Source organism: Oncorhynchus masou, chromosome 5 (genome assembly GCF_036934945.1).
Source record: "Oncorhynchus masou masou isolate Uvic2021 chromosome 5, UVic_Omas_1.1, whole genome shotgun sequence".
Classification (NCBI taxonomy): Eukaryota; Metazoa; Chordata; class Actinopteri; order Salmoniformes; family Salmonidae; genus Oncorhynchus; species Oncorhynchus masou.
This window is the reverse complement of record NC_088216.1, coordinates 60,544,874-60,571,940: the sequence shown is the minus strand read 5'-3', so window position 1 is coordinate 60,571,940 and position 27,067 is coordinate 60,544,874. Positions and strand designations below refer to the sequence as shown.

At 44.3% G+C, this 27,067-nt stretch overlaps 2 protein-coding genes across 3 annotated transcripts in view; one reads left to right on the top strand and one right to left on the bottom strand.

Annotated features, from left to right (window-relative positions):
- Positions 1 to 12,218, top strand: part of celsr2 (cadherin, EGF LAG seven-pass G-type receptor 2) — an 83,338-nt gene extending 71,120 nt beyond the window's left edge. The window contains exons 15-34 of one of the 2 annotated variants that reach the window (XM_064966320.1): positions 5 to 188; positions 473 to 574; positions 707 to 801; positions 1,363 to 1,572; positions 1,992 to 2,175; positions 2,522 to 2,846; positions 3,602 to 3,769; positions 3,904 to 4,027; positions 4,212 to 4,412; positions 4,718 to 4,892; positions 6,315 to 6,427; positions 6,834 to 6,916; positions 7,202 to 7,328; positions 7,436 to 7,546; positions 7,745 to 7,875; positions 8,117 to 8,205; positions 8,376 to 8,537; positions 8,936 to 9,175; positions 9,299 to 9,521; positions 10,440 to 12,218. In XM_064966320.1, coding sequence (XP_064822392.1) covers positions 5 to 188; positions 473 to 574; positions 707 to 801; positions 1,363 to 1,572; positions 1,992 to 2,175; positions 2,522 to 2,846; positions 3,602 to 3,769; positions 3,904 to 4,027; positions 4,212 to 4,412; positions 4,718 to 4,892; positions 6,315 to 6,427; positions 6,834 to 6,916; positions 7,202 to 7,328; positions 7,436 to 7,546; positions 7,745 to 7,875; positions 8,117 to 8,205; positions 8,376 to 8,537; positions 8,936 to 9,175; positions 9,299 to 9,521; positions 10,440 to 10,446 — 3,054 coding nt within the window. In that variant the 3' untranslated portion in view covers positions 10,447 to 12,218. Of the gene's footprint in view, positions 1 to 4; positions 189 to 472; positions 575 to 706; positions 802 to 1,362; positions 1,573 to 1,991; positions 2,176 to 2,521; positions 2,847 to 3,601; positions 3,770 to 3,903; positions 4,028 to 4,211; positions 4,413 to 4,717; positions 4,893 to 6,314; positions 6,428 to 6,833; positions 6,917 to 7,201; positions 7,329 to 7,435; positions 7,547 to 7,744; positions 7,876 to 8,116; positions 8,206 to 8,375; positions 8,538 to 8,935; positions 9,176 to 9,298; positions 9,522 to 10,387 lie in introns of both variants that reach the window. The other variant, XM_064966319.1, reaches the window with a different exon arrangement.
- dstyk (dual serine/threonine and tyrosine protein kinase) overlaps positions 12,205 to 27,067 on the bottom strand; it is a 50,026-nt gene continuing 35,163 nt past the window's right edge. Inside the window, exons 10-15 of the mRNA XM_064966321.1 lie at positions 20,791 to 20,947; positions 15,858 to 15,990; positions 15,645 to 15,758; positions 13,150 to 13,264; positions 12,919 to 13,053; positions 12,205 to 12,742 (exon numbers count right to left, since the gene is read on the bottom strand). Of these exons, the coding sequence (XP_064822393.1) occupies positions 12,555 to 12,742; positions 12,919 to 13,053; positions 13,150 to 13,264; positions 15,645 to 15,758; positions 15,858 to 15,990; positions 20,791 to 20,947 (842 nt within the window). The 3' untranslated portion in view covers positions 12,205 to 12,554. The remainder of the gene's footprint in view (positions 12,743 to 12,918; positions 13,054 to 13,149; positions 13,265 to 15,644; positions 15,759 to 15,857; positions 15,991 to 20,790; positions 20,948 to 27,067) is intronic.

The following is a 27,067-nucleotide window of genomic DNA, read 5'->3' as shown; positions in this document are numbered from 1 at the left end:
TCAGGATAACCACTACCATCCAGAGGGCAGCGAGGTGTGTCTGCTATGTGAGTGTTACCCAGTGGGCTCGTTCTCACGGGCGTGTGATAGGGAGAGCGGGCAGTGCCAGTGTAAGCCAGGGGTCATCGGGCGCCAGTGTGACCACTGTGACAACCCCTTCGCTGAGGTGTCGCCCAACGGCTGCGAAGGTCAGCATTAACATACGTCACATGACAGTAAAGAATTACCAAATGTCACATGCTTCAGAAATGTATCTGTAGTCCAGTCTGATTAATTTAGTTCACTGATTTAGTAAATGAATGTGATTGCATGGCCTTTTAAAAAGTGTTTTTTGTGCCAAGCAAATTCAATGTCATGTGTACAGTTACACCTGGACAATTAATTTTTATCAGCTTTCCTGTTCTCCCTCCTCTTTTGCCCTCCCTCTCACTTTTCCTCTCTCTCGCTTTCTCTCCCTGTCTTTCCCTCTCAGTGATCTATGACAGTTGTCCCCAGGCAATGGAGGCAGGGATCTGGTGGCCCAGGACTAAGTTTGGTCTCCCTGCAGCAGTCCCCTGTCCCAAGGGATCTATCGGTACGATGAATCTCAGCAGTTTAGCTAATTACCATACTATAATGGAATATACTATACTATGCACTTAAACTTGCCTCGGGTCTTTCCAGCATGTTCCTCTCCTTTTATGAAGATTTCCCCCTTCTCTCTCAGGCACAGCTATTCGCCACTGTGATGAACACAAGGGATGGCTGCCCCCCAACCTCTTCAACTGTACCTCTGTCACCTTCACCAAACTCAAGACCCTGGTGTGTACAGCTCCACTAGAGCTAGACTCATGTACCCCTCATACAGCTCCACTAGAGCTAGACTCATTTACCCCTCATACAGCTCCACTAGAGCTAGACTCATTTACCCCTCATACAGCTCCACTAGAGCTAGACACATGTACCCCTCATACAGCTCCACTAGCGCTAGACTCATGTACCCCTCATACAGCTCCACTAGAGCTAGACTCATGTACCCCTCATACAGCTCCACTAGAGCTAGACTCATGTACCCCTCATACAGCTCCACTAGAGCTAGACTCATGTACCCCTCATACACCTCCACTAGAGCTAGACTCATTTACCCCTCATCAGCTCACATTTATATGGATCCATTCACTTCAATTACTTATGCTATTAAGTTGAATGATGAACTGATTTTATTGCTGTAATATAGCAGAGTTAGGTCTTTTTGTTTTACATTTATTTTAGTTACCATCGAGACCAAGGTCACTTTTACAAGGGAGCCCTGCATATAAACAACTTATTAAATACAATATATAAAATGGCGCTGTAAGACTGTTCTCTCTCTCCCTGGTCCAGTCGGAAAAGCTTTCCCGTAACGTGTCTCTCCTGGACTCTGGGCGGGTCCAGCAGATGGCAGCCATGTTGGCCAACGCCACGCTGCACACGGTGGAGTACTACGGCAGTGATGTGAAGGTGGCCTACCGCCTCACCCAGAGCCTACTGCAGTACGAGAGCCACCAGCAGGGCTTCAGCCTGACTGCCACCCAGGACGTCCACTTCACTGAGGTAACACGACAACACTACACAACACAATATTGCAGAGTCTAACACACCACCATGCAGTGCAGCATAAGGCAACACCTGGCAGCGCAACACAGTTAATACAGCATAACACCACGTGACCAGAGGAGGCTGGTGGGAGGAGCTATAAGATGACATGCTCATTGTAATGGCTGGAATGGAAAAATGGAATGCTATCAACCACATCAAACATATGGAAACCAAATGTTTGAATCCATTCCATTAATGCCATTCCAGCCATTACAATGAGCCTGTCCTCATATAGCTCCTCCCACCAGCCTCTGCACATGACACAATGCAACATGCATCTCGGATAAACTCTGTAGGTAACTGAACACAACACATTTGCCTCCACCACCCTATGCCAGTCTGTCTCTGACCCCCTGCCCTCCTCCCCACATCAGAACCTGGTGCAGGTGGGCAGTGCCATCCTGTCCCCGGGCACACGGCCACACTGGGAGCTGATCCAGCAGACGGAGGGGGGTACGGCGACCCTACTGCACCAGTATGAGGAGTACGCCAACACCCTGGCACAGAACATGAGGAAGACTTACCTCAGCCCCTTCACCATTGTCACACCACACATAGGTGAGTGTGGTGTACTTTGCTTTACACTAGGTATAGACGTTATTTTGGACAGAAAGACACAATTTTGTGTAGACCAGGGTTCTCCAACACTGTTCCTGGAGAGCTGGTTGATAAGCTGAATCAGGTTAGTTACAGCTGGGTTTGGAGCGAAAACGTACAGGGGGGTAGCTCTCCAGGAACAGGGTTGGAGAGCCCTGATGTAGACTTTATTTATCAGTTGGAATATTTGTTGAATATTATTCCATAGGTTGTAGGATTCACGAACTGAACCATCTAGCCATCTACCTCTTTCTAGTGGTTTGTCTGCTGTCTAACCTACCCCATCTGTGTTGGGTGTTCTCCACAGTCATCTCAATAGATCGCCTTCAGAAGATGAACTTTGCCGGAGCCAAGCTCCCTCGCTACCAGTCTCTGAGAGGACTGAGGCCTCAGGACCAGGAGACTGCCGTCACCCTCCCCGACTCAGTGTTCAAGCCGCTCATGGAGACCAAGGGCCACCGCCACCTGGACACCTTCCCAGAATCCTCTGTAAGAAACCACACGTCCAGCAGGAAGAGGCGACATCGAGGTCCTGACGACCCCGAGCAGGAGGCCATCGCTAGCGTGATCATCTTCCACAGCCTGGCCTCGTTGCTGCCTGCGAGCTACGACCCTGATAAGAGGAGTCTGAGGTGAGACAGGGACCTGATTCCATAATGACCCCTTGCCTCCTACCTCTAGATACTTCGCATAGATTTAATTGGATACATACTAGTAATATGTTCATGGGTCTACATTTCCCTGGTGGTATTTCTGCCATATTGCGGATCCTTTCAGATCTACACAAAGGTCTAAGGCAGGGGTACGCAGGTACTATTTGATAAGGTCTGGTCACACAAATTGCCTACGTGACAAAGGACCAGACTGATATTTTATTGTCATAGTAACAAACCCCCACCTCGCAATCCATGCCAACCCCAAACTGTTCACAGCCCTCGTGTTAGCGGAGAGAAAATGTTGCAGTTTTTAAGCCAATTTCTTGCAATTAGACACATTTCTCCGTGTCTTGTGTGTTTATATGATCCCAGTGGTCGAAGTTCATAAAGAATACAGTAGTAGCATATCTGATTCAGCTAGTTAAGGTCTTGTTGAGCAGCTAATTAGTAGAATCAGGTGTGTTAAATTAGGGTTGGATTGAAAACCCACAGGACTGTAGTTCTCCAGGAAGAGGGTTGGACTGAAAACCCACAGGACTGTAGATCTCCAGGAAGAGGGTTGGACTGAAAACCCACAGGACGGTAGATTTCCAGGAAGAGGGTTTGGCAGCCCTGGTGTATGGGTTAGGGGCCAATTTAGAATTGGAGAAAATTATTAATGAGGAGGAGGAAGAGCAGCAACAAGGTTCCTGTTGAAGAATTAATTAGTGGTTTGGTGTGATGTCCACCAGAGTGCCTAAGCGTCCGGTCATCAACTCCCCGGTGGTCAGCATCACGGTCCATGACAACGAGGAGCTGCTGCAGCACATGCTGGACGAACCCATCACTGTGCAGTTCCGCATGGTCACCACCGAGGAGCGCTCCAAACCCATCTGTGTCTTCTGGAACCACTCCATACTGTGAGTTTTACACACACACACACACACTAGCTATTTCAACTTTGAGCTGTAGAAACAAAGACTTAAAAGTTATATAAAGGATTAGGTTGAAACCCAATAATCTGTCATCTCATTGTTTGACTGTTGTTTGTCAGAGCGGGGAACGGAGGCTGGTCAGCCAAAGGCTGTGAGGTGGTGTTCAGGAACAACACTCACATCAGCTGCCAGTGTTACCACATGACCAGCTTCGCTGTTCTCATGGACATCTCCAGGAGAGAGGTGAGCAAGGCCACAACACTAGACAGAACTACACCATATGCTGTACGAGTCTAGACTTCACTTTATAAACCTCAATACACCTCAGACCGCACCCTATAGGGGTCTTGTTCACTATAATGACCAAACAAAGCTCTTCTTAAACTAAACGTTTCCTCCACCCTCCTCTTCCTCTCTTCCTTCTCAGAACGGTGAGATCCTTCCGGTGAAGCTGGTGACGTGGAGCACGGTGAGCGTGACCCTGGGCTTCCTCTTCCTCACCACGCTCTTCCTCCTCTGCCTGCGGGCCATGCACTGCAACAAGACCAGTATCATCAACAACGGCGCCACCGCCCTCTTCATCTCCGAACTCATCTTCATCCTGGGCATTAACCTGGCAGACAACCCGGTAAACTACTGGAACAAAGTTATTTTCTGTCTACCTTTTAATACTGTATTTGACCTCCTGTCAATCTCGGGTTCAATACACCACTTTCAATATCCTACCTTCCCTCTCCTCTGTTTGGAATAGCTGTCTGATATGGATCTGATTAAAAACAAAGGAAAAATCATCAAAGCATTCTGCCCACTTTGAGCCCTGTAATATAGAGTATAATAAGTTTCCTTCCTCTCCCCCTCGCTCTCTCTCTCCCCCCCTCGCTCTCTCTCTCCCCCCCTCGCTCTCTCTCTCTCTATCTCTCCCCGTGTCTGTAGTTTGTGTGCACAATCATCGCCATCCTGCTGCATTTTTTCTACCTGTGCACCTTCTCCTGGCTCTTCCTGGAGGGCCTGCACGTCTACCGCATGCTGAGTGAAATACGAGACATCAACTACGGACCCATGCGATTCTACTACATGATCGGCTGGGGCGTGCCGGCCTTCATCACAGGTGTGAACAATACACACATCCTTACACACACACACACACACACTGATGGACCGACCCCAGGTGGTAAGGGTAGGCAACCACCTCCGCTACGCTGACCCTCAACATGGGGGGCCACACAGGGTTGCATACTTAGTCCCCTCCTGTACTCCCGGTTCACCTACGACTGCGTGGCCACGCACGACTCCAATACCATTATCAGGTTTTCTGACGACATGACAGTGGGTAGGCCTGATTACCGATTAGACCGATTAGACAGCCTACAGGGAGGAGGTCAGTGACGACAGTGTGGTGCCAGGACAACAACCTCTCCTTCAACGTCAGTGAGACCAAGGATTGTGGACTACAGGAAACATTTACATTTTACATTTAAGTCATTTAGCAGACGCTCTTATCCAGAGCGACTTACAAATTGGTGAATTCACCTTCTGACATCCAGTGGAACAGCCACTTTACAATAGTGCATCTAAATCATTAAGGGGGGGGGTGAGAAGGATTACTTATCCTATCCTAGGTATTCCTTGAAGAGGTGGGGTTTCAGGTGTCTCCGGAAGGTGGTGATTGACTCCGCTGTCCTGGCGTCGTGAGGGAGTTTGTTCCACCATTGGGGGCCAGAGCAGCGAACAGTTTTGACTGGGCTGAGCGGGAACTGTACTTCCTCAATGGTAGGGAGGCGAGCAGGCCAGAGGTGGATGAACGCAGTGCCCTTGCTTGGGTGTAGGGCCTGATCAGAGCCTGGAGGTACTGCGGTGCCGTTCCCCTCACAGCTCCGTAGGCAAGCACCATGGTCTTGTAGCGGAAACGGGGGCGAGCACGTCCCCATCGACGGGGCTGCAGCAGAGCGGGTCGAGAGCTTCAAGTTTCTGGGTGTACAAATCACTAAGGACTTAAACAGGCGCTCCAACACTCCAACACACACACACACACACATACATTTCTCACACACACATTACATGCATAAACATTCAAACTGACTCTACGCACACACACTTGCGTACAATCATATCCGCTGCTGTTACTCTGTTTATCATATATCCTGATGCCAAGTCACCTTACCCCTACACATATATCTAACCCTACCACTCCAGTATCCCTGCACATTGTAAATGTGGTATTGGCACTGACTCTGGAACTGATCCTTTATTTAAGTTACTTACTTACTTTCTCGTGTTCTTATTTGAATTTCTTGTTTTTGATCAACTTGACTTTAAAAATGTTTTTATATTGGTTCTGCATTATTGGTAAAGAGCCAGCAAGAAAGGCATTTCACTGTACTAGTGCACGTAACAATACAAAGTTGACACACACTGATGCACACACAAATACACAGACACAATGCCAACTCATGTATCCAATTAGAACGGTTGAAAGCCTTACTGTAGTTATTTGTTAGTTACTGGTGTGTTTGGTGGTTGTGTCGTCCAGGCCTGGCGGTCGGACTGGACCCAGAGGGTTATGGGAACCCAGACTTCTGCTGGCTGTCCGTGTACGATACTCTGATCTGGAGCTTGGCAGGGCCCATCGCCATGGTAGTGTCTGTGAGTGCATTCCACCTCCTCATCAGATCTCCAATACAGTGTATTGTATGATATTTACAGTACTAGTCAAGTTTGGACACACCTACTCATTAAAGTTTTTATTTATTTGTTTTACTATTTTCTACATTGTAGAATAATGCAAAGCTGTCATCAAGGTGGCTACTTTGAAGAATCTCAAATATTTGTTTAACACTTTTTTTTGGTTACTACATGATTCCATGTGTTATTTCATAGTTTTGATGTCTTCACTATTATTCTACAATGTAGAAAATTGTAAAAATAAAGAATAACTCTGGAATGAGTAGGTGTCTTAACTTTTGACTGGTACTGTATATACTAGAGTTGTATAATAGTATGCCTTTGTTATACAGTAATACATAGTTTAATTGTATTGTGTGTTTTCCAGATGAACATCTTCCTGTATATCCTGGCCTCCAGAGCATCCTGCTCCATGAGACACCACAGCTTTGAAAAGAAAGAGCCCCCTATGTGAGTGTTCTGCCCGCCACTGCCTGAATTAAAAACAACACAAATTCTGTCATTAACACAGGCATGCTGTTGTACCCCAAGGGTACATGACTACAGCACTTTAGAGAGTGCATTGTGTCATTGAATGGAGAGTGAAGCTGCCAATTCACTAAACTGTGGTTGTTGGCTCATGATGGATTGCATAAAAGTGAAAAACATATTTCTATATCCTCTGAACTCACTTATCCTTTGTAACCTTTGTGATGTTCTCATCTTACATGTGTCTTTCTGTCTGTCTGTGTCTAGCTCTGGGCTGAGGACGTCATGTGGGGTTCTCCTCCTGGTCACTGTCACATGTCTGTTAGCTATACTCTCAGTCAACAGTGACATGATCATCTTCCACTACTTGTTTGCTGGATTCAACTGCCTTCAAGTAAACACTGTTTTTTGTTTAACTTAAAGCAGGATTTAAAGACTTAGTCACTGGTTTGACTGTCAGTATCCTTGCTCCATTGACATTATTTGGTCTGTCTATTCCAGGGTCCCTTCATCTTCTTCTTCCGCATTGTGTTCAACAAGGAGGCGAGGAACGCCATGCGCTACTGCTGCAGCCGCAAACGCCCGGATCACATGATCAAGTCCAAGCCCTCGGTAAATCTCTTGTACTGTATAGGGACGTCACCAGTCATCCAAGGCCTAGTACAGACAAGCACAGCTGTAGGCCCCATCATCATCTTTATGCTTGGACTTATATTACTAAGGACATTAACTAAAGCACCAAACAAATAAAACAGAATACTACCTACTAACTTATACCTCTCCTATTTTCTTCCTCTCCTCCTCCTCCAGTCGTATAACTGTAACACCAGCTACATGGATGGCAGACTGTACCACCTGCCGTTTGGAGACTCCAGTGTCTCTCTGAACGACACCCTGCAGAGCGGCAAGAGCCAGCAGAGCTATGTCCCCTTTGTCCTCAGGTACGGTAAGCACAGAGGGAAACAACAGGCCCCATTGACACATGCTGTTTAGGTCCTCCTGCATCATTGTGCACTAGAAAAAGTTTTCTTTCCAGGTGAATTGAAAATGTGTGGGTTTTATGATGGTCATTGTTATGTACTGAAATACAGATAGAACACCCCTTTCAAAGCCACATACTAACTTACATTGAGGAGACCAGGGCTTTGGTTGTCCTGCTACAAGTCCTGTTGTGTTTTTCAGGGATGATGGTGGCCTGAATAATAGCCAGGTACACATCGCTCTGAACGAGCACGGCTCACTCTTCCATGAAACTAAAGAGCATTTAGATGGTAGGTCTCCCATTTGAATGTCATTAGGATCCCTGTGACTGCCTTTTAACAGCTTTGGTGCATAGCTCAAACACAGAGAGGCATACAGAGTATTCATTTCATATGGTCAATGTATGTATCTCTACAACACTCATTTTTCATCATCTTAACTTGTGTGTGTGCAACAACAGATCACGACTCGGACTCGGACAGTGACCTGTCTCTGGAGGATGACCAGAGCGGGTCGTACGCTTCCACACACTCCTCTGACAGCGAGGAGGAGGGGCCCTACCCACCAGATGAATGCTGGGAAAGCATGGCATCCAATGTGTCTAAGAGACCACACCCTCAGGGTATGACCTCGCATCTATAATACACCGAGTCACCAACTCTATACGACCTCACACCTCTAATACCTCACTCTCAGTAGACCACACGCAGGTAGTATGTGAACACAGCCCCATGCAGTAACACTCTTGATAATACTGTTCACACACTTCTGCTTTAACAGTATACCACACCCAAACATCACACACATACCAGACAACTCTTCAATAGAATACACCTACACTGTACACAATTGTCTGGGTTTAAATGATTCCACTTCTGAGCAGAACATGGATCTTACTTAAACATGTATAAATAACACCTGAATTACCCAATTCTGGTCTTGTGAGACAACAGCTTACACCACGATGTAATGCATCAAGCATTTAAGATGTAGTCTTAAAGTTGTCTGGGTGTTCGTCAGATAACAACCTGAGTAAGCTGTACTGGCCAGGGGAGTTTGTGACGACAGCTAGCAACAGTGAAGGCCTGGGGGGAGCAGGAAGGCTAAAAGTAGAGTCTCTGGGCAACCCTGAACTGGGCCAGACACGGGACCACCGAGGCATGCCAGACGACAGGCCAGGAGACATGGCAGAGGGCTATGGGAAGGACCATGTGATGCTGCTGCCCAGTCTGCCCAACCTTAGTGCACACCCACAGAAAGGTCAGCAACAAACCCTAACCCTGCTGCAACATTCCACATGCTATTCCACTCTATATCTTTGTAGAGGTGGGATTTCCAGAACTTCAGAAATGTTTAGGATAGGATGTGTCTTTTCAAATGCAGGAATCCTGAAGAAGAAGCAGCTCTCCCCCATTGCGGAGAGAAATGGTATCAACCGCATCCATAACGAGCTGTCAGAGAACGCTCTTGGCCACGCCTCCTCCCAGGGCTCCTCTTCCGGTGAGAGCCGAGGGGGCGGGGCCAAGCCGAGTTTACCAGATCAGCTGAATGGTGTTGCCATGAGCATCAAGGCGGGGACAGTGGACGGCGACTCATCAGGGTCAGAGTGAGTGTCATCACAACACCGAGCACCAAACATGACTCACGTCCAAACGGAATACACCGCTCTGTCTGAACACAACCCAGTGCAGATCACAAACACAGCAACACATACAGTTCATCACAATGTCATAGAATCCAAAGCAACAGCTCTTAGAAGTCAAGATATTTGTTAGTACTTGTTGCTTTGTGTTGTATACTGCATGTCATATTTTCTGCCCCACTGAATGTGTCGTGCCCCCGTCACCATTGTGTGTAGTCTGTCCCCTGTTCTTCTTTGCCTATGTAGTGTTAATTTTAGCATGCTAGCTTGTTAAAAGTCAAATATATAGAGTACCGCGTTACATTCTCATCAATGAGCTCAGACGCCAATGTGGTAAGATGTCAAGTAACTCCCATGATAAGGTGATTTTATCATGTTGTGAACAAAAAACTGTTAGTTCCATAAACAGAGGGACTTGGTAAAAGCTACTTTTGATGAGTTAATACACACTGTTTGGAACCATTATATAAACTGCTAAATACAAGTGTCTTTAATAGAAGCAAAATAATTTTATGACCAGTGTCTACAGTGCAGAGTATTGTAGCTTACTAACCATCAATATCTGTCCTCCCTCTCTCTCCCTCCAAAAAACATAGATTCCTATTCTTTAATTTTATTCACTGAAGCACTTGATCCTCATTTGAAATCAGGATCAGTGTCTTCTTATCGATCCTTCATCCCTTATAACCAAAATAATAATCCCATATAATTTGGTTATCACCTCTCACACTGTGTGTACGTACGTGAATCATTCTCATTCATTGTTTTCTGTTTTCCCCGTGTTGTGTAATGTTTGTCCCCCATCCACCCACCCTCCATTTTCCCAGCAGCCACCACAACCCCTCCATATGAGCCGGCTGACGGAGGGGTGTGTCTTTGCAGGTCATAGAGCCTCGGCCCTCATCGCCATGCTTACTTTTCTCTGAGTAACAGGAGCTGATGTCTGAAAAACAGAGAGCGTTGGACTGTCCTCACCTGGAGATCCATGGAGTACCCTCTCTCCAACCCCAATTCTTTCGGAGTGCACGCACGCATGAATGTGTGTCAAAACCTCAGGAGTCTCTGCAAGGGCCCAGGCTTGAGCACACTGATGGAATGAGTCTCTTTGTAAATCATTATTTACATACTTGAAGTGATGCACTTTTTAAAATAATTTACACTAACCGGCCAGGTGTGCTGGTAGTTACTGGAGCTGATTCATTTTTTTTGTTTATTGTGGTTGTTTCAAACTCCGGAGATTAAGAACAATGAAGTCCTCCTTTGGCTGGGTCATTTAGCTGTAAAATTTTAAAAGTTCAGGGAATTTCCTCAAGAAGCTTAACTAGTTTGTAATCTCAGAAAGGGTCACCTGTACAGTTATTTAGTTATTCTACTGAGGTCTGTTTGAGTTTTGCTGTAGAGAGAACTCATTTCTCCACTCCGGTCTCAGGAAGCTGCCAGCCTGAGCTGGTGGACAGGAAGAGTCAGTACAAAATGTCTTTAGACTGAACAGGTCTCTGCAGAGGGATGAACAGCTCCACCCAAACCATTACACTGGAGGAAAGGACTCCTGTTGAAGTGTGGCTGGAGGCCATGGGGTCACGCCCCGTAATGGAAGCACTCAACAGTTTCTCTTACTACTGAAGGATGTTTAAAGGCAACAGCGACTAGTCAGCTGTCATACAGACACTAGAGGTGAGAATGTCTGCCTTTCTCCACCATTTCGCCTTCATTTTATTGCATTATCATTGGAGGAAAAGAGCCTGCGTGTCAAGAACTTTTGATATCTTTACTTTTGTGAATTTTTGTATAAACTCTGAGAATGCTCCCGTATTTGTCCAAGGGGATATGCTTTCATTTGAATCAGCGACTTTGTATTTTATAGATTAGATCGTACCATTGTTTTTGTAAACCGTGCTGTAATACTGACATGTATTCCAATTTTACTGTGAAGAGTTCTGTAAAAAGAAACACTAATACTTCATCTTCAATTGAATCATGTTGCATAAACTGTACACCTCTACATTCCCACTTATAAAAAGCAGTTCAGGCAATTTGTGTATGAAAGAGAACCGGTTATTTATCAGCATTAAGTAACTGTTTGCACTGGTGCTCCCTAAATGACATCTGAAAGCATTCATGATACTGTCAAGGTTAATTTCTGCATTGCCAATTGTTGAAAACACTATGATAAAGGTTAACATTTGAATCAGGCCTACAAATGAGTGCAACCATTCAGGTTCCTAGTGAATCAGTTTGTTTACTCAACTGAAGCACTAGATAGGGAGTAGCAACTTTTTCCCCATTATCTGGATTGTACAAACAGTTCGTCATAATTGGAGCTGCTTAAAACCAAGACCTTGGATGTCACATGTAGCCCAAGAATTTGTATCGAACTGTGTAGTAGAATGCTGAACTGCAACCAAAACACAATGTTAACTTGCACTGAGTATTTCCTCAATGGGCTGCAGCTCTCACCTAATGCGAGAGGGACACATTGTTCCAATTACAGGACTAGAGCATAAATTGAGACTACACTAAGGCGGGCTTCTGTGCATTGTACCCATGGGATATTTTTTTTAATACTGCGAGTCAAATAGCAAAAACTCCATGTCAGCATCTTCATAAATACAGCAGAACCCTATGTAAAGAGTGAAGCAAAAATTGATTATTTTGTCAAAATCATTTATTTAAAAAAAGTTGGAATTGCATAGATGCAGGAATTCAATTAATACAATCTAAAATATATATTTTTAAACATTTCATATCTAGTAACAATTCTATAACCAAGTAGCAATTAGCATGGATGAAAGCATAGTGTACGCTAGACAATTTGTACTATACAAATACACACAACATAAACATGTTTGTCCGGTTTCAGTTCATCTTAAATAGTGTATATTTAACTCCTGTAAAGGAAGAGGAAACTGTCTTGGTCTTTTTTTTTTTTTTTTCATAAATACAACAAATTACTTTTCTTTTGACCATAATCCTTCGCAACAGTCTGGTCCGCTTGTGTCAGTTTGAGTCCTCCAGGCTGCTGCTTTTCTGATGCGAGCCACATTTACAAAGCCGTACCATGATGCTTTGCAGGCTGGGCTCTACGATGCCGAGCAGGGGCCTCTGGGAAGGGTCTCCATTCCAGCAGGCCTCCATCAGCTGCCAGCATTCCTCATCAAAGCTGGCCAACCGCTCGGGCCTCGCGCCTGAAAACATGGGCACAATTGAGGCCCTGGCAGCTCTCTAGCCCAATTCAGTCAACAGAAACTACACACTAAGTCCTGGATAAAATACAAGTGTTACAGCAAGCTGAAATCTTGATCATATCCAGTTGAATTAGTATTTTAGATATGGGTCTGCGCGAGCTTTAATTCTACATTACCTTTTTTAACATTATTCCACAACTGGTCCTTGCTGGAGCATTTCTCAAAGGACTCTGGGAGTTTGACAGAGCCAGTGCAGAGATACCAGAACAGGATTCCAAAGGCATAGACGTCCACAGAATTATCATACTTTCCTGAAGAAAGAGGTCAGACTTGTGGTTAAATCAAAGAGCCTAGAATGAGAGGTGGTCTATGATGCAATACTATGACTGAGTAACAGGATATTTGACCTGTAAAGAGCTCTGGGGCCATGTGGATGGGGGTTCCTACGATGCTGCCAGACATCATGGCCTCTGGCTTACAGAAGCCCAGGTCTGTGATCTTGGCCCGGTTCTGCTTGTCCAACTGAGGGCCAGAGGAGTGGAGCACATTAGGAACACTTGGCAAGATGTGTACAAGACAAGACATGTCAGGTTCATAAATATTGGTTTCTCAAAGGATACACGAGGTCTTGCACATGCAGAACTCGATTTGCGGCTGGCGCTAAGGAGGCACAAGTGTCAAACGGCACATTAGTTTGCAATTCCATCATGTAAAAACTGGTGCACTGGTGCACTAACATCAGCTCACTTGCACTGAGGTGGGAGTGGTAGACATAATGAGGTGTGTCTAACACATTCAAAACATAATTTCATTCAGCGCTAATGGGAAGTTAAGACCTGCTTTTTGCTCGTCTTAACAGTAATAAAATTGATTTAGAGAATGGAAGTGCAGCCTGCCCAACCATGACGCGCAGTGCCCATGGAAAAGAGATATGCATTTTGTGCCGGTGAATATCGTATTTAGAAACAAACGATTGTTTCCTCTTCCCCCATTCCGTTTAATTTTATTAAAAACCAAGCTTAGCCTTAATCAAGGCTTGTTTAGCAGCATTGCATAGGTGCTTCTTTAACCAGGCCATTAGCCAAGCAGCCCCTAAAGAAAAGGGGTTTAAATGGTCTGAGAACGCTTTGAAATATGGTAGGTTTTTGCCCTCATGCTTTTTCACTATTAACACAAATAATTAATTTTGCTTGTTCGAGCATTTTATCCATCCCCATTTTCAAAGAGCACACCTCGTTCAATTACCAAAGACCTGTGCTCCAAACCCCCTAGAATGCAATATCAACAGTAGATTGGTCTTATAATCTGCCTCACACATAGGTAACGATACAATTGACAGGCGCGGAGTATTTTGTATAGACGTGTGAATGTTGTGTGTAAAGACATGTAGGCCTACGTCTGCACACAGACGACATGTAACATAGTAAATCTGGAACAGTCAAATTAGTACGATATGTTACATAAGACAGATGGTATAACACAAATGTCTAGCAACCCAAAGGTTGAACTACTTTAGCATTTAAACTAATTAGTAACTTTCCAATTACTTTTTAGCTACTTTGCAAAGACAATTTTAGCTAACCCTTTAGCCAAACTTCTAAACTTAACCGCTAGCTTAGCTAACGTTAGCTAGCAAATTTGTAACATAATACAAATTGTAATTGGTTGGACATCCACAAATGAATAGGTACCATAGGAAACGTAACATACTAAATATAGTGTCCCGGATTTACGTACAGAATAATGCGAAATGCTCTGAGACCATGTTGCATCACACTGCAATGGAAAAGAAGCGATTCATGATATCATGCTTCTGACCCGATCTAATTTAGAAATAGTTGGTTTAAAAAGCAGACCGTTTTATAATCAAATTAAACAAAAAACAAGATCAAACTTATTAGAAAGAACATGGCTCAAATGCAATTAAATGTTGTCTGCTATTTCTGGAGAAGTGAAAATATGATCTGGATGATCAAGCAGAAAACTGGTGAGTGAACATTTCCCCTGTCTATTTATACCGGATCTTTATCCAGCTTGTGTGAAATGTTTGGATGTGCACGAACTCACTGGCCGACTTTGCTGATCACTGCCTTGAGGGAAAATGTACTTACTAATAAGACTATGTGGTTGTCCCACCTAGCAATCTTAAGATAAATGCACTAACTACATCGCTCTGGATAAGATTTCTGCTAAATTACTCAAACGTAAAACTGTATTCAGTCATAGACTATTTAAAACAAGCTGTTATCAGAATTTGATTCGAATTATACACCGTCTTTTCCAGCCTTAATAGCTTAATAACTACCTTTGTCCAGACTGTAATTTACTGTCATTTAAAGTATACCTAGCCCCTAGATCAGTGAATGCTCTAGCCATTTACAGTATGCCTAGCCCCTAGATCAGTGTGAATGCTCTAGCCATTTACAGTATGTTTAGCCCCTAGCTCAGTGTGAATGCTATAGCCTGTTTAACAATGCATTTCCATATTGTAGCAATGCAATTAGAACATGTGGACTGCTATAATGGACTAACATTGATGAGAACCCAATACATAAGACTGTAAATACACAATATGAAGCAACCACATATTTAGCCATGGAGCATGTTCTGAGGGGCCAAGCCTCGACACACCTACAACTTGTTTATTCATTAAAACCCAGCCCTTTCGTTCCACCGCCAAACATCATACTGTGTAAGCAGGGAGGGGCTATTCTTACATAACCAAGCAAGCAGCACAGCCGGAATATTTCTACTGTGGCCAGTCAGCCATGACCACAGTTGAACTCAGTCTAAAATTAAATCAATGGAAACAATTGAAGTGATATGATTTGACAATGTGGTAAACAACACTAGTGTTACACATTCAGCATGATTAGAGAAAGCACCTTTAACCCTTACTCACTAGAACGTTCTTTAGTTTAATGTCTCGGTGTAGAAGCCCCTGGCCATGCAGGAAGCGAATGCCTTCCACCACGTCCAGAGCGATCCGGAGTCTCTCCTTTAGTGATAAACCAGCCTGGGAGAGAGAGGAAAAGGAGACACTGAGGCATGGGATCAGGCAGACCTGTGATAGAAGAGGTAGAGTACATGGTAGATATGCGAGTCTGCTGGTTACCTTCAAGCCTGTGTAGAGGTCTCTGTGAAGCCTCTCCATTATGAGCAGCACAGCAATGCTGGAGCCCCCACCGTAAGTGTGGTCAATCACCGAGCCGTGGAGATCCACCAGACGCTCATGTTTAGGGAGGGACCTGCAGCCATACACAATAGAGTAGGAGAAATAAGGTCTTCAATTATCATATTATTACATCCTACCCTCTTGTTTAAGTGGAAATGTGGTTTCCTAATCTTTTTGCAGTGCTCACTAGCACACAACTTTTCCTTTCCAGCTGCTTGTGTATGAAATTCTTCTGACAGGCACAGGGGGGCAGACCAGTCCCAGTTCCAACACTGAAATCTGGCCACATGAGAAGTTACTTCTCCATGACCTGCATTAGTGAGCTTTAAAGCAGCAATATAGCGGTAGAAACAATAACAAAGCAGTCTTGCCGGCCTTAGTGCGGTACTAAGCTGAGGGATGGGGCTGGAGAAATAACTTCTCTAAAAATGTATAGACATCCATGATATCAAAATTATATAGTTTTAACTATGTTTTGAGGCCACAGTGATTGGTTAAATTTTATTTGTTTAGAAACTGAGTAAAACAAGCTTATATATAACCTCCCTGGTCTGTGTATGAAATTCACTGCTCGACTGAGGAACCTTACAGATAAGTGTGTGTGGTGTACAGAGATGAAGTAGTCATTCAAAAATCATATTAAAAACTATTATTACAGTCCATGCAACTTGTGACTTAAGCACATTTCTACCCCTGAACAGATTTAAGCTGGCCATAACAAAGTAGGAGCTGAATACTTAGTCAAGACATTTAAGTTTCCAGTTTTTCCATTTGTAATTAATGTGTACAAATTTCAAAAAACATAATTCCACTTTGGCATTACAAGGTATTGTGTGTAGGCCAGTGACAAAAATCTCCCAATTTAATCATCAATTCAGGCTATAACACAAAATGCAGACAATGACCTCCTACCCCTGCACATCAAATCAGTACTGGTACTCCATGAATATAGCCATGTTATTGTTATTAAATGTGCACTTATTCCTTGCGTCACTTTCTATTTTGTTATTGTATATTTTTCAACTCTCCATTGTTGGAAAAGGACCCCTAGGTAAGTATTTCACTGTTTGTAAACAAAATATGTCGACTAAGCATGTGACAAATAAAATGTGATTTGATATAGCATTTTAACATAGTAAATATAGGCCTATTTGTCAAGCCTTTGCTAATATAGACCTACTTGCAGATGTGCATAGTATGCTTTGACCCTAATCAAAGCATATTTAAAAACTGTAAATAACAAAAAGGTAGCTAGGTAGGTTGTAAGATTTATACTTAAAATGCTGCATGATGTGCTAAAATGTTGTGCAGTTGTTTCCCCTTTGCATGGTGTTCCATTGCAGGTTCTCTTTTGGTTATTCATTGTCAAGCTTTAAAAACCGAAGCCAGACTGCAACATTTTAGTAGCCTAGGAATATGGCGTGTCTGTGCACTTTCCCTCCTCCCCTCATTCTATAAATGGGACTTATAAGAACATGGATTAAATCTACATACAATACTCCATAATGACAAAGCAAAAACAAGGTTATAAAGTTTGGCAAATTCATTTAAAAAAAGTGAAATATCACATTTACATAAGTATTCAGACACTGTATGCAGTACCTGTTAAAGCACCTTTGGTGGAGAGTCCTCTTGGGTATGACGCGACAAGCTTGACACATCTGTATTTGGGTAGTTTCTCCCATTCTCCTCTGCAGATCCTCTCAAGCTGGATGAGGAGCGTTGCTGCACAGCTATTTTCAGGTCTCTCCAGAGACGTTCGACTGGGTTCAAGTCCGGGCTCTGACTGGGCCACTCAAGGACATTCAGAGACTTGTCCCAAAGCCACTCCTGCGTTGTCTTGGCTGTGTGCTTAGGGTTGTTGTCCTGTTGAAACGTGAATCTTCGCCACCCAGTTTGAGGTCCTGAGTAGGTTTTCATCAAGGATCTCTTGGTACTTTACTCTGTTCATCTTTCCCTCGATCCAGACTAATCTCCCAGTCCCTGCTGCTGAAAAACATCCCTACAGCATGATGCTGCCACCACACTTCACCGTAGGGATGGTGCTAGATTTCCTCCAGACGTGACGTTTGGCATTCAGGCCAAAGAGTTCAATCTTGGTTTCATCAGACCAGAGAATCTTGTTTCTCATGGTCAGAGTCCTTTAGGTGCCTTTTGGCAAACTCCAAGCGGGCTGTCATGTGCCTTTTACTGATCAGTGGCGTCCGTCTGGCCACTCTACCATAAAGGCCTAATTGGTGGAGTGCTGGAGAGATGGTTGTCCTTCTGGAAGGTTCTCCCATCTTCAGAGGCTCTCTAGAGCTCTGTCAGAGTGACCATCAGGTTCTTGGTCACCTCCCTGACCAAGGCCCTTTCCCCCAATTGCTCAGGTTTGGGGGTTCCAAACTTCCTCCATTTAAGAATGATGGAGGCCACTGTTCTTGGGGACCGACAATGCTGCAGACTTTTTTTGGTACCATTCCCAAGATCTGTACCTCAAAACAATCCTGTGAGCTTTATGGACAATTCCTTCAACCTCATGGCTTGGTTTTTGCTCAGACATGCACTGTCAACTGTGGGACATTATATAAAAACAGTTGTGTGCCTTTCCAAATCATGTCCAAGCAAATGAATTTACCATAGGTGGACTCCAATCAAGTTGTAGAAACATCTCAAGGATGATCAATGGAAACAAGATGCGCCGGAGCTCAATTGCGAGTCTCATAGCAAAGGGTCGGAATGTTTGTTTAAACATTTTTTTTTTACTTCTCACTTTGTCATTATGTGGTATTGTGTACAGATTGACTAGGATATATTTTTTGAATCCATTTTTAGAATAAGGCTGTAACGTAACAAAATGTGGAAAATGTCAAGGGGTCTGAATGCTTTCTGAATGCACAGTGTATAATTCATATGCCGTGTATTGCATTGCAGTGAAGTGAATGGAGTAAGGAGTCACCAGCTCTGTATTAAACCCGGGTGGGGGCTCCCGAGTGGCGCAGCGGTCTAAGGCACTGCATCTCAGTGCAAGAGGCATCACTGCAGTACAATTGGCCCAGCGTCGTTCAGGTTTGGCCGGGGTAGGCCGTCATTGTAAATAAGAATTTGTTCTTCACCTACTTGACTAGTTAAATAAAATAAACTGCTCAGCAAAATAAGAGTCTAAGTTTTGTACTCTGACTAAATCCAATTACATATATTTGTATTTTATTAAAACTGCATATCTTAACATATAGCCTACACAGCTTTCAACAAACCAATATTGGTGTAAACCTTCAAAATAAAATCTGGTATAAATACAATATAAAAAAAGCCAAATTATCAATGCACTTTTTTTTTTAAAGATGGTTGCAATGCTGTTAAAAACAGGGTTTAACATGTCTTTGTAGGGGGGCCCTTATTTTGAAAAAGACGATCTGCAATCGTGCTGCCAGAAGAACGGTAATGAAGGTGTGTGTGGCAATGTACCAAGTATTGGTAACTGCATACTTGGAGTATTTAAAAGTGGGCGTTGCAAAAGAAGTGGGTTGATCAACAGCTGTGTGTGTGTAACATCAGTAGGTGGATCAACAGCAACTGGTGTAACATCCTGCGCTCCATTATTGGTTAGACCGGCCATAGCCAGGTGCACCTCTGGTCAGTTTAATATTTACATTGCAGGTTAAGAGAACTAACGTAGGAGGTTAGGATCATTAATGTGACAGGTTAGGAGAATGAGTTGACATTTAGGAAAAGGCCTAGGCTTAGCTAAAATGAGTGCTAAATTAGCTGATTCGCTTTCCATAAACCAACTTGTTGATCCTCCCACTTCTGTTGACACACCCACTTTCAGACACTCCAATGCACTGCCCTTTGGCATGCAGCACGTTGGCAGTGCATGCTGGGACTTGTAGCGCAGGGCACCACAGGCAGTATGGCAGCGGGCCAAAATGAATTGATAACCCAAATCTATGGGCGTGTCCGAGCAGATCACTTTTGTCAAGTGGTCACCACCTTACAAAGTGTGTTGCATTATGGGGATACAAATTGTCCAACTTGCACCTACATGACAACTGCATTAACCAAAAACCATGTGATCAAATGTCATGAAGTACTGACTGCAAATTTCTTCAACTTCATCACCTGCATTGTCAGAGGGTCTATTGTCAATCAATAATTAAGGTGTTTTTGTTTAATCCACCCAAACTTGACCAAAGACGTGACTGAAACAGGAACCAACTTTGCCGCGATTCATGTATACAGTGGTTACGTGCAATTAAATGTGATTTGAGTCTCACCAATTGATAGTACGATGTACACACATATGTACAGTTTGAGTGTGTGATATGGGGGTTGGAGACTTGTTAAATTCAATATTACAAAGAAAAACATTAAGAAACAATAGCAACACTGCCATGTGGCACTGAGCCTAGATGTTAGAAAACCACATCAGTTTCTGACTTTCTGATGTTGCAGATTCAACTCCCCCGACTTCACTCAACTTTTGTCTAGTCGGTAGCTTGCGCCTTACTCCTCAAATTAGCCCATTGCGTGTCCTAGAAGGTGTGGCGATTTATCCAGTACATGCGCTATACAAAGACCTGTCACCACCAATAAAGAAGAGTTTAGTTGATGACAAATGAGTCGCACCACTGTTGGTTATTGGAGGACTATTCTTCACTTGAGTAAAGACAAAATTTCAATATAAAATGTAACTTTTTTAAAAACTTTCTATTACTACCTCAGGTCTCAGTTTAAAGGTGTGCTGTATTGAAATGCTAGGACAAAGTATGGTTGAAACTACAAACTAAAAGGGTATGGCTGAAATCCATGGCACAGGTGTGACCATATATGACAAGACAAAGCAGCAGGTTGTCTTTAAATCCTTCCCTCTCTGCTGGCTGGGCCGTCTCACCTGGTGTAGTGAAACTCTAGAGCCAGATCGTTCCAGTGCTTGTCGTCGGGTGGTACCACAGACTTCAGAGCGCAGGGGTAGCGTCCCCCCCAGCTGTCACACAGATAGACCACTCCATACTGACCCCGCCCCAGCTCTCGGCCAAGCTTGGGCTTGCCTGCCAAAAAGACGAAGAAACATACAGAGATTGCTTTATTGTGATTGGCCTGTGAGAGAGGACAACCCTGGCAGTGTATACTATCAGAATTCTTCCACATTTTATTACATTAAAGCCTTATTCTAAAATTGTCAATCTACACAAAATACTCCATAATGACAAGGCAAAAACAGGTTTAGATATTTTTGCAAATGTATTAAAAATAAAACAAATACCTTATTTACATAACTATTCAGACCCATTGAGACTCAAAATTGAGATCAGCTGCATCCTGTTTCCATTGATCATCCTTGAGGTGTTTCTACAACATGATTGGAGTCCACCTGTGGTAAATTCAATTGATTGGACATGATTTGGAAAGGCACACACCTGTCTATATAAAAGGTCCCACAGTTGACAGTGCATGTCAGAGCAAAAACCAAGCCATGAGGTCGAAGGAATTGTCTGTAGATCTGAGACAGAATTGTGTCGAGGCACAGATCTGGGGAAGGGTACCAAAACATTTCTGCAGCATTGAAGGTTCCCAAGTACACAGTGGCTTCATCATTAAATGGAACAAGTTTGGAATCATCAAGACTCTTCCTATTGCTGGCTGCCCGGCCAAACTGAGCAATCCGGGGAGAAGGGCTTGGTCAGGGAGGTGGCCAAGAACCCAATGGTCACTGACAGAGCTCCAGAGTTTCTGTGGAGATGGGAGAACCTTCCAGTAGGGCAACCATCTCTGCAGCAATCCACCAATCAGGCCTTTATGGTAGAGTGGCCAGGCAGCAGCCACTCCTAACTAAAAAGGCACAAAAGCCCACTTGGAGTTTGCCAAAAGGCACCTAAAAGACTCTCAGACCATGAGAAACATGATTCTCTGGTCTGATGAAACCAAGATTGAACTCTTTGGCCTGAATGCCAAGCGTCACGTCTGGAGTAACCTGAAACCTGGCACCATCCCTACAATGAAGCATGGTGGTGTCAGCATCATGCTGTGGGGATGTTTTTCAGTGGCAGGGACTGGGAGAATAGTCAGGATCGAGGGAAAGATGAATGGAGCAAAGTACAGAGAAATCCTTGATGAAAACCTGCTCCAGTGCGCTCAGGACCTCAGACTGGTGCAAAGGTTCATCTTCCAACAGGAAAACGACCCTAAGCACACAGCCAAGACAACGCAGGAGTGGCTTTGGGACAAGTCTTTGACTGTCCTAGTCAGAGCCCGGACTTAAACCCGATCAAACATCTCTGGAGAGACCTGAAAATAGCTGTGCAGCGACGCTCCCCATCTAACCTGACAGAGCTTGAGAGGATTTGCAGAGAAGAATGGGAGAAACTCCCCAAATACAGGTGTGCCAAGCTTGTAGCGTCATACCCAAGAAGATTCAAGGCAGTAATCGCTGCCAAAGCTTCTTTATCAAAGTACTGAATAAAGGGTCTGAATACTTATGTAAATGTAACAGTTTCTTAAACATTTGCAAACAATTCTAAAAACAGTTTTTCCTTTTCATTATGGGTAGTGTTTAATCCATTTTAGAATAAGGCTGTAATGTAACAAAATGTGGAAAAAGGCATGGGGTCAATACTTTCCGAATGCACTGTGTGTGATATATATATATACACACACACACACAGTGGGGAGAACAAGTATTTGATAACCTGCCAAATTGGCAGTGTTTCCTACTTACAAAGCATGTAGAGGTCTGTAACTTTTATCATAGGTACACTTAAATTGTGAGAGACGGAATCCATGCAATAAAATTCAAATTAATTACTTAAAAATAATACAATGTGATTTTCTGCATTTTTGTTTTAGATTCCGTCTCTCAGTTGAAGTGTACCTATGATAAAAAATACAGACCTCTACACGCTTTAAGTAGGAAAACCTGCAAAATCAGCAGTGTATCAAATACTTGTCCTCCCCACTGTATATACACAGTGTACAAAACATTAGGAACACCTTATTAGTATTGACTTGCACCCCCTGTTGCCCTCAGAACAGTCTAAATTCTTTGGGGCATGGACTAAGGTGTTGAAAGTGTTCCACAAGGATGATGGCCAATGCTTTCCACGTTTGTGACAAGTTGGCTGGCTGGATATCCATTGGGTGCTGAACCATTCTTGATTACACACGGGAAACTGTTGTGTGTAATAAACCCAGCAGCTAGTGGCAGGGGACTTTAATGCAGGAAAACTCAAATCTGTTCTACCTAACTTTTACCAGCATGTTAATGTGCAACCAGAAGGGGAAAACCTCCACACAGAGACACGTACAAAGCTCTCCCTCGCCCTCAACCTGGCAAATCTGACCATAATTCTATCCTCCTGATTCCTGCTTACAAAAACTAAAGCAGGAAGAACAAGTGACTTCGTCAATAAGAAAGTGGTCAGAAAGCAGATGCTAAGCTACAGGACTGTTTTGCTAGCACAGACTGGAATATGTTCCGGGATTCTTCCCATGGCATTGAGGAGTACACCACGTCAGTGACTGGATTCATCAAAAAGTGCATCGATCACGTCGTCCCCACAGTGACTGTACGTACATACCCCAACCAGAAGCCATGGATTACAGGCAACATCCGCACTGAGCTAAAGGGGAGAGCTGCCGCATTCAAGGAGCGGGACTCTAAACCAGAAGCTTATAAGAAATCCCGCTATGCCCTCTGACAAACCATCAAACAGGCAAAGCGTCAATACAGGACTAAGATTGAATCGAACTACACCGGCTGCGACGCTCGTCGGATGTGACAGGGCTTGCAAACTACACTGCTCAAAAAAATAAAGGGAACACTTAAACACCACAATGTAACTCCAAGTCACTCACACTTCTGTGAAATCAAACTGTCCACTTAGGAAGCAACACTGATTAACAATAAATTTCACATGCTGTTGTGCAAATGGAATAGACAATAGGTGGAAATTATAGGCAATTAGCAAGACGCCCCCAATAAAGGAGTGGTTCTGCAGGTGGGGACCACAGACCACTTCTCAGTTCCTATGCTTCCTGGCTGATGTTTTGGTCACTTTTGAATGCTGGCGTGCTTTCACTCTCGTGGTAGCCTGAGACGGAGTCTACAACCCACACAAGTGGCTCAGGTAGTGCAGCTCATCCAGGTAGTGCAGCTCATCAATGCGAGCTGTGGCAAGAAGGTTTGCTGTGTCTGTCAGCGTAGTGTCCAGAGCATGGAGGCGCAACCAGGAGATAGGTCAATACATCAGGAGACGTGGAGGAGGCCGTAGGAGAGCAACAACCCAGCAGCAGGACCGCTACCTCCGCCTTTGTGCAAGGAGGAGCACTGCCAGAGCCCTGCAAAATGACCTCCAGCAGGCCACAAATGTGCATGTGTCTGCTCAAATGGTCAGAAACAGACTCCATGAGGGTGGTATGAGGGCCCGACATCCACAGGTGAGGGTTGTGCTTACAGCACAACACCGTGCAGGACGTTTGGCATTTGCCAGAGAACACAAAGATTGTCAAATTCGCCACTGGCGCCCTGTGCTCTTCACAGATGAAAGCAGGTTCACACTGAGCACGTGACAGAGTCTGGAGACGCCATGGAGAACGTTCTGCTGCCTGCAACATCCTCCAGCATGACTGGTTTGGCGGTGGGTCAGTCATGGTGTGGGGTGGCATTTCTTTGGGGGGGCCGCACAGTGCACCTCCATGTGCTCGCCAGATGTAGCCTGACTGCCATTAGGTACCGAGATGAGATCCTCAGACCGCTTGTGAGACCATATGCTGGTGCGGTTGGACCTGGGTTCCTCCTAATGCAAGACAATACTAGACCTCATGTGGCTGGAGTGTGTCAGCAGTTCCTGCAAGGGAAAGGCATTGATGCTATGGACTGGCCCGCCCGTTCCCCAGACCTGAATCCAATTGAGCACATCTGGGACATCATGTCTCGCTCCATCCACCAACACCATGTTGCACCACAGAGTGTTCAGGAGTTGGCGAATGCTTTATTCCAGGTCTGGGAGGAGATCCTGCAGGAGACCATCCGCCACCTCATCAGGGTCATGCCCAGGTGTTGTAGGGAGGTCATACAGGCACGGAGGCCACACACACACTACTGAGCCTCATTTTGACTTGTTTTAAGGACATTACATCAAAGTTGGATCAGCCTGTAGTGTGGTTTTCCACTTTAATTTTGAGTGTGACTCCAAATCCAGACCTCCATGGGTTGATAAATTTGATTTCCATTGATAATTTTTGTGTGATTTTGTTGTCAGCACATTCAACTATGTAAAGAAAAAAGTATTTAATAAGAATATTTCATTCATTCAGATCTAGGATATGTTAATTTAGTGTTCCCTTTATTTTTTTGAGCAGTGTATTACAGAGGACAAAGGGAGACACGAGCCAACCAGATGAGCTAAATCTAAATCTTCTATGCTCGCGTCGAGGCAAGTAAAACTCAAGCATGAATGAGCGTCAGCTGTTCTGTACGACTGTGATCACGCTCGCCGTAGCCGATGTCACTAAGACCTTTAAACAGGTCAACAGGGCCAGGAGTACCAGGATGTGTACTCCGAGCAACCAACTGGCAAGTGTCTTCACTGACATTTTCAAACTCTCCATGACCGAGTCTAATACCAACATGTTTCAAGCAGACTATAGTTCCGGTGCCCAAGAACACAAAGGTAACCTGCCTAAATGACTACCGACCTGTAGCCATGAAGTGCTTTGAAAAGCTGGTTATGGTTCACATCAACACCATTATCCCAGAAACCCTACACACATTCACTCCAATTTGCATACCGCCACAACAGTTCCACAATCTCTGTTGCACTCCACACTGCCCCTTTTCCTCCTGGACAAAAGGAACACCTATGTGAGAATGCTATTCATTGACTACAGCTCAGCGTTCAACACCATAGTGCCCTCAAAGCTCATCAATAAGCTAAGGACCCTGGGACTAAACACCTCCCTCTGCAACTGGATCCTGCACTTCCTGATGGGCCGCCACCAGGTGGTAAGGGTAGGTTGCAACACATCTGCCACGCTGATCCTCAACACGGGGGCCCTTCAGGGGTGCGTGCTCAGTCCCCTCCTGTACTCCCTGTTCACTAAAATCAAATTTTATTGGTCACAAGCACATGGTTAGCATATGTTAATGCGAATGTAGCGAAATGCTAGTACTTCTTGTTCCGACAGTGCAGTAATATCTAACAATTCCACAAACTCTACCTAATACAAACACATTTAAGTAAAGGGATGGAATAAGAATATGTACATAAATATATGGATGCGCGATGACCGAGAGGCATCGGCAAGATGCAATAGATGGTATAGAATACAGTATATACCTATGAGTTGAGTAATGCAAGATATGTAAACATTATTAAAATGGCGTTTAAAGTGACGAATGATCCATTTATTAAAGTGGCCAATGATTTCGAGTCTATGTTGGCAGCCGCTTCTTTGTGGCTGTTTAACAGTCTGATGGCCTTGAGATAGACTGAAAAACAGCTTCTCTCGGGCCCAGCTTTGATGCACCTGTACTGACCTCGCCTTCTGGATGATAGCGGGGTGAACCAGTCTATTGCATGGCCAGGCACGACTCCAACACCATCATTAAGTTTGCGGATGACAACAGTGGTAGGCCTGATCACCAACAATGTCGAGACCGCCTATAGGGAGGTCAGAGACCTGGCCGTGTGGTGCCAGGTCAACATCTCAACAGAGGGTAGTGCATACAGCCCAGTACATCTCATTCAAAGATGTTTTGTCTTTGTTTTGTCCCGTCCTGTGTACATTGTTTTCTTCATATATATTTTTAATCTCAATTTCCATCTACGGACTGAACATACTCTCCTGCAACCCGCCTCACCCAATGTGGTATGAATCTGCTATTTGTTATACTTTAGAACTGGAATCCCCATCTGAAGCTAGCCAGCTAACTAGCTACTAGTCAGTTAGCCACTGTTAGCAGTCATCACCGTGAACTGTGACATCAGCCAGCCTCAGCCCAAAAAATTCCTGCCAATCTGCACAGCACGATATCAACCCAGAACATATCGGACTGCTTTTTCTCTAGCACATCTCCGGATTCCTCCGTAAGCTCAAACTTTACACCGGATCATCGCAGCTAGCAAGCTGCTATCAGAGTGGCTACTCCTGGCTAACTGTCCCGAAGCAAG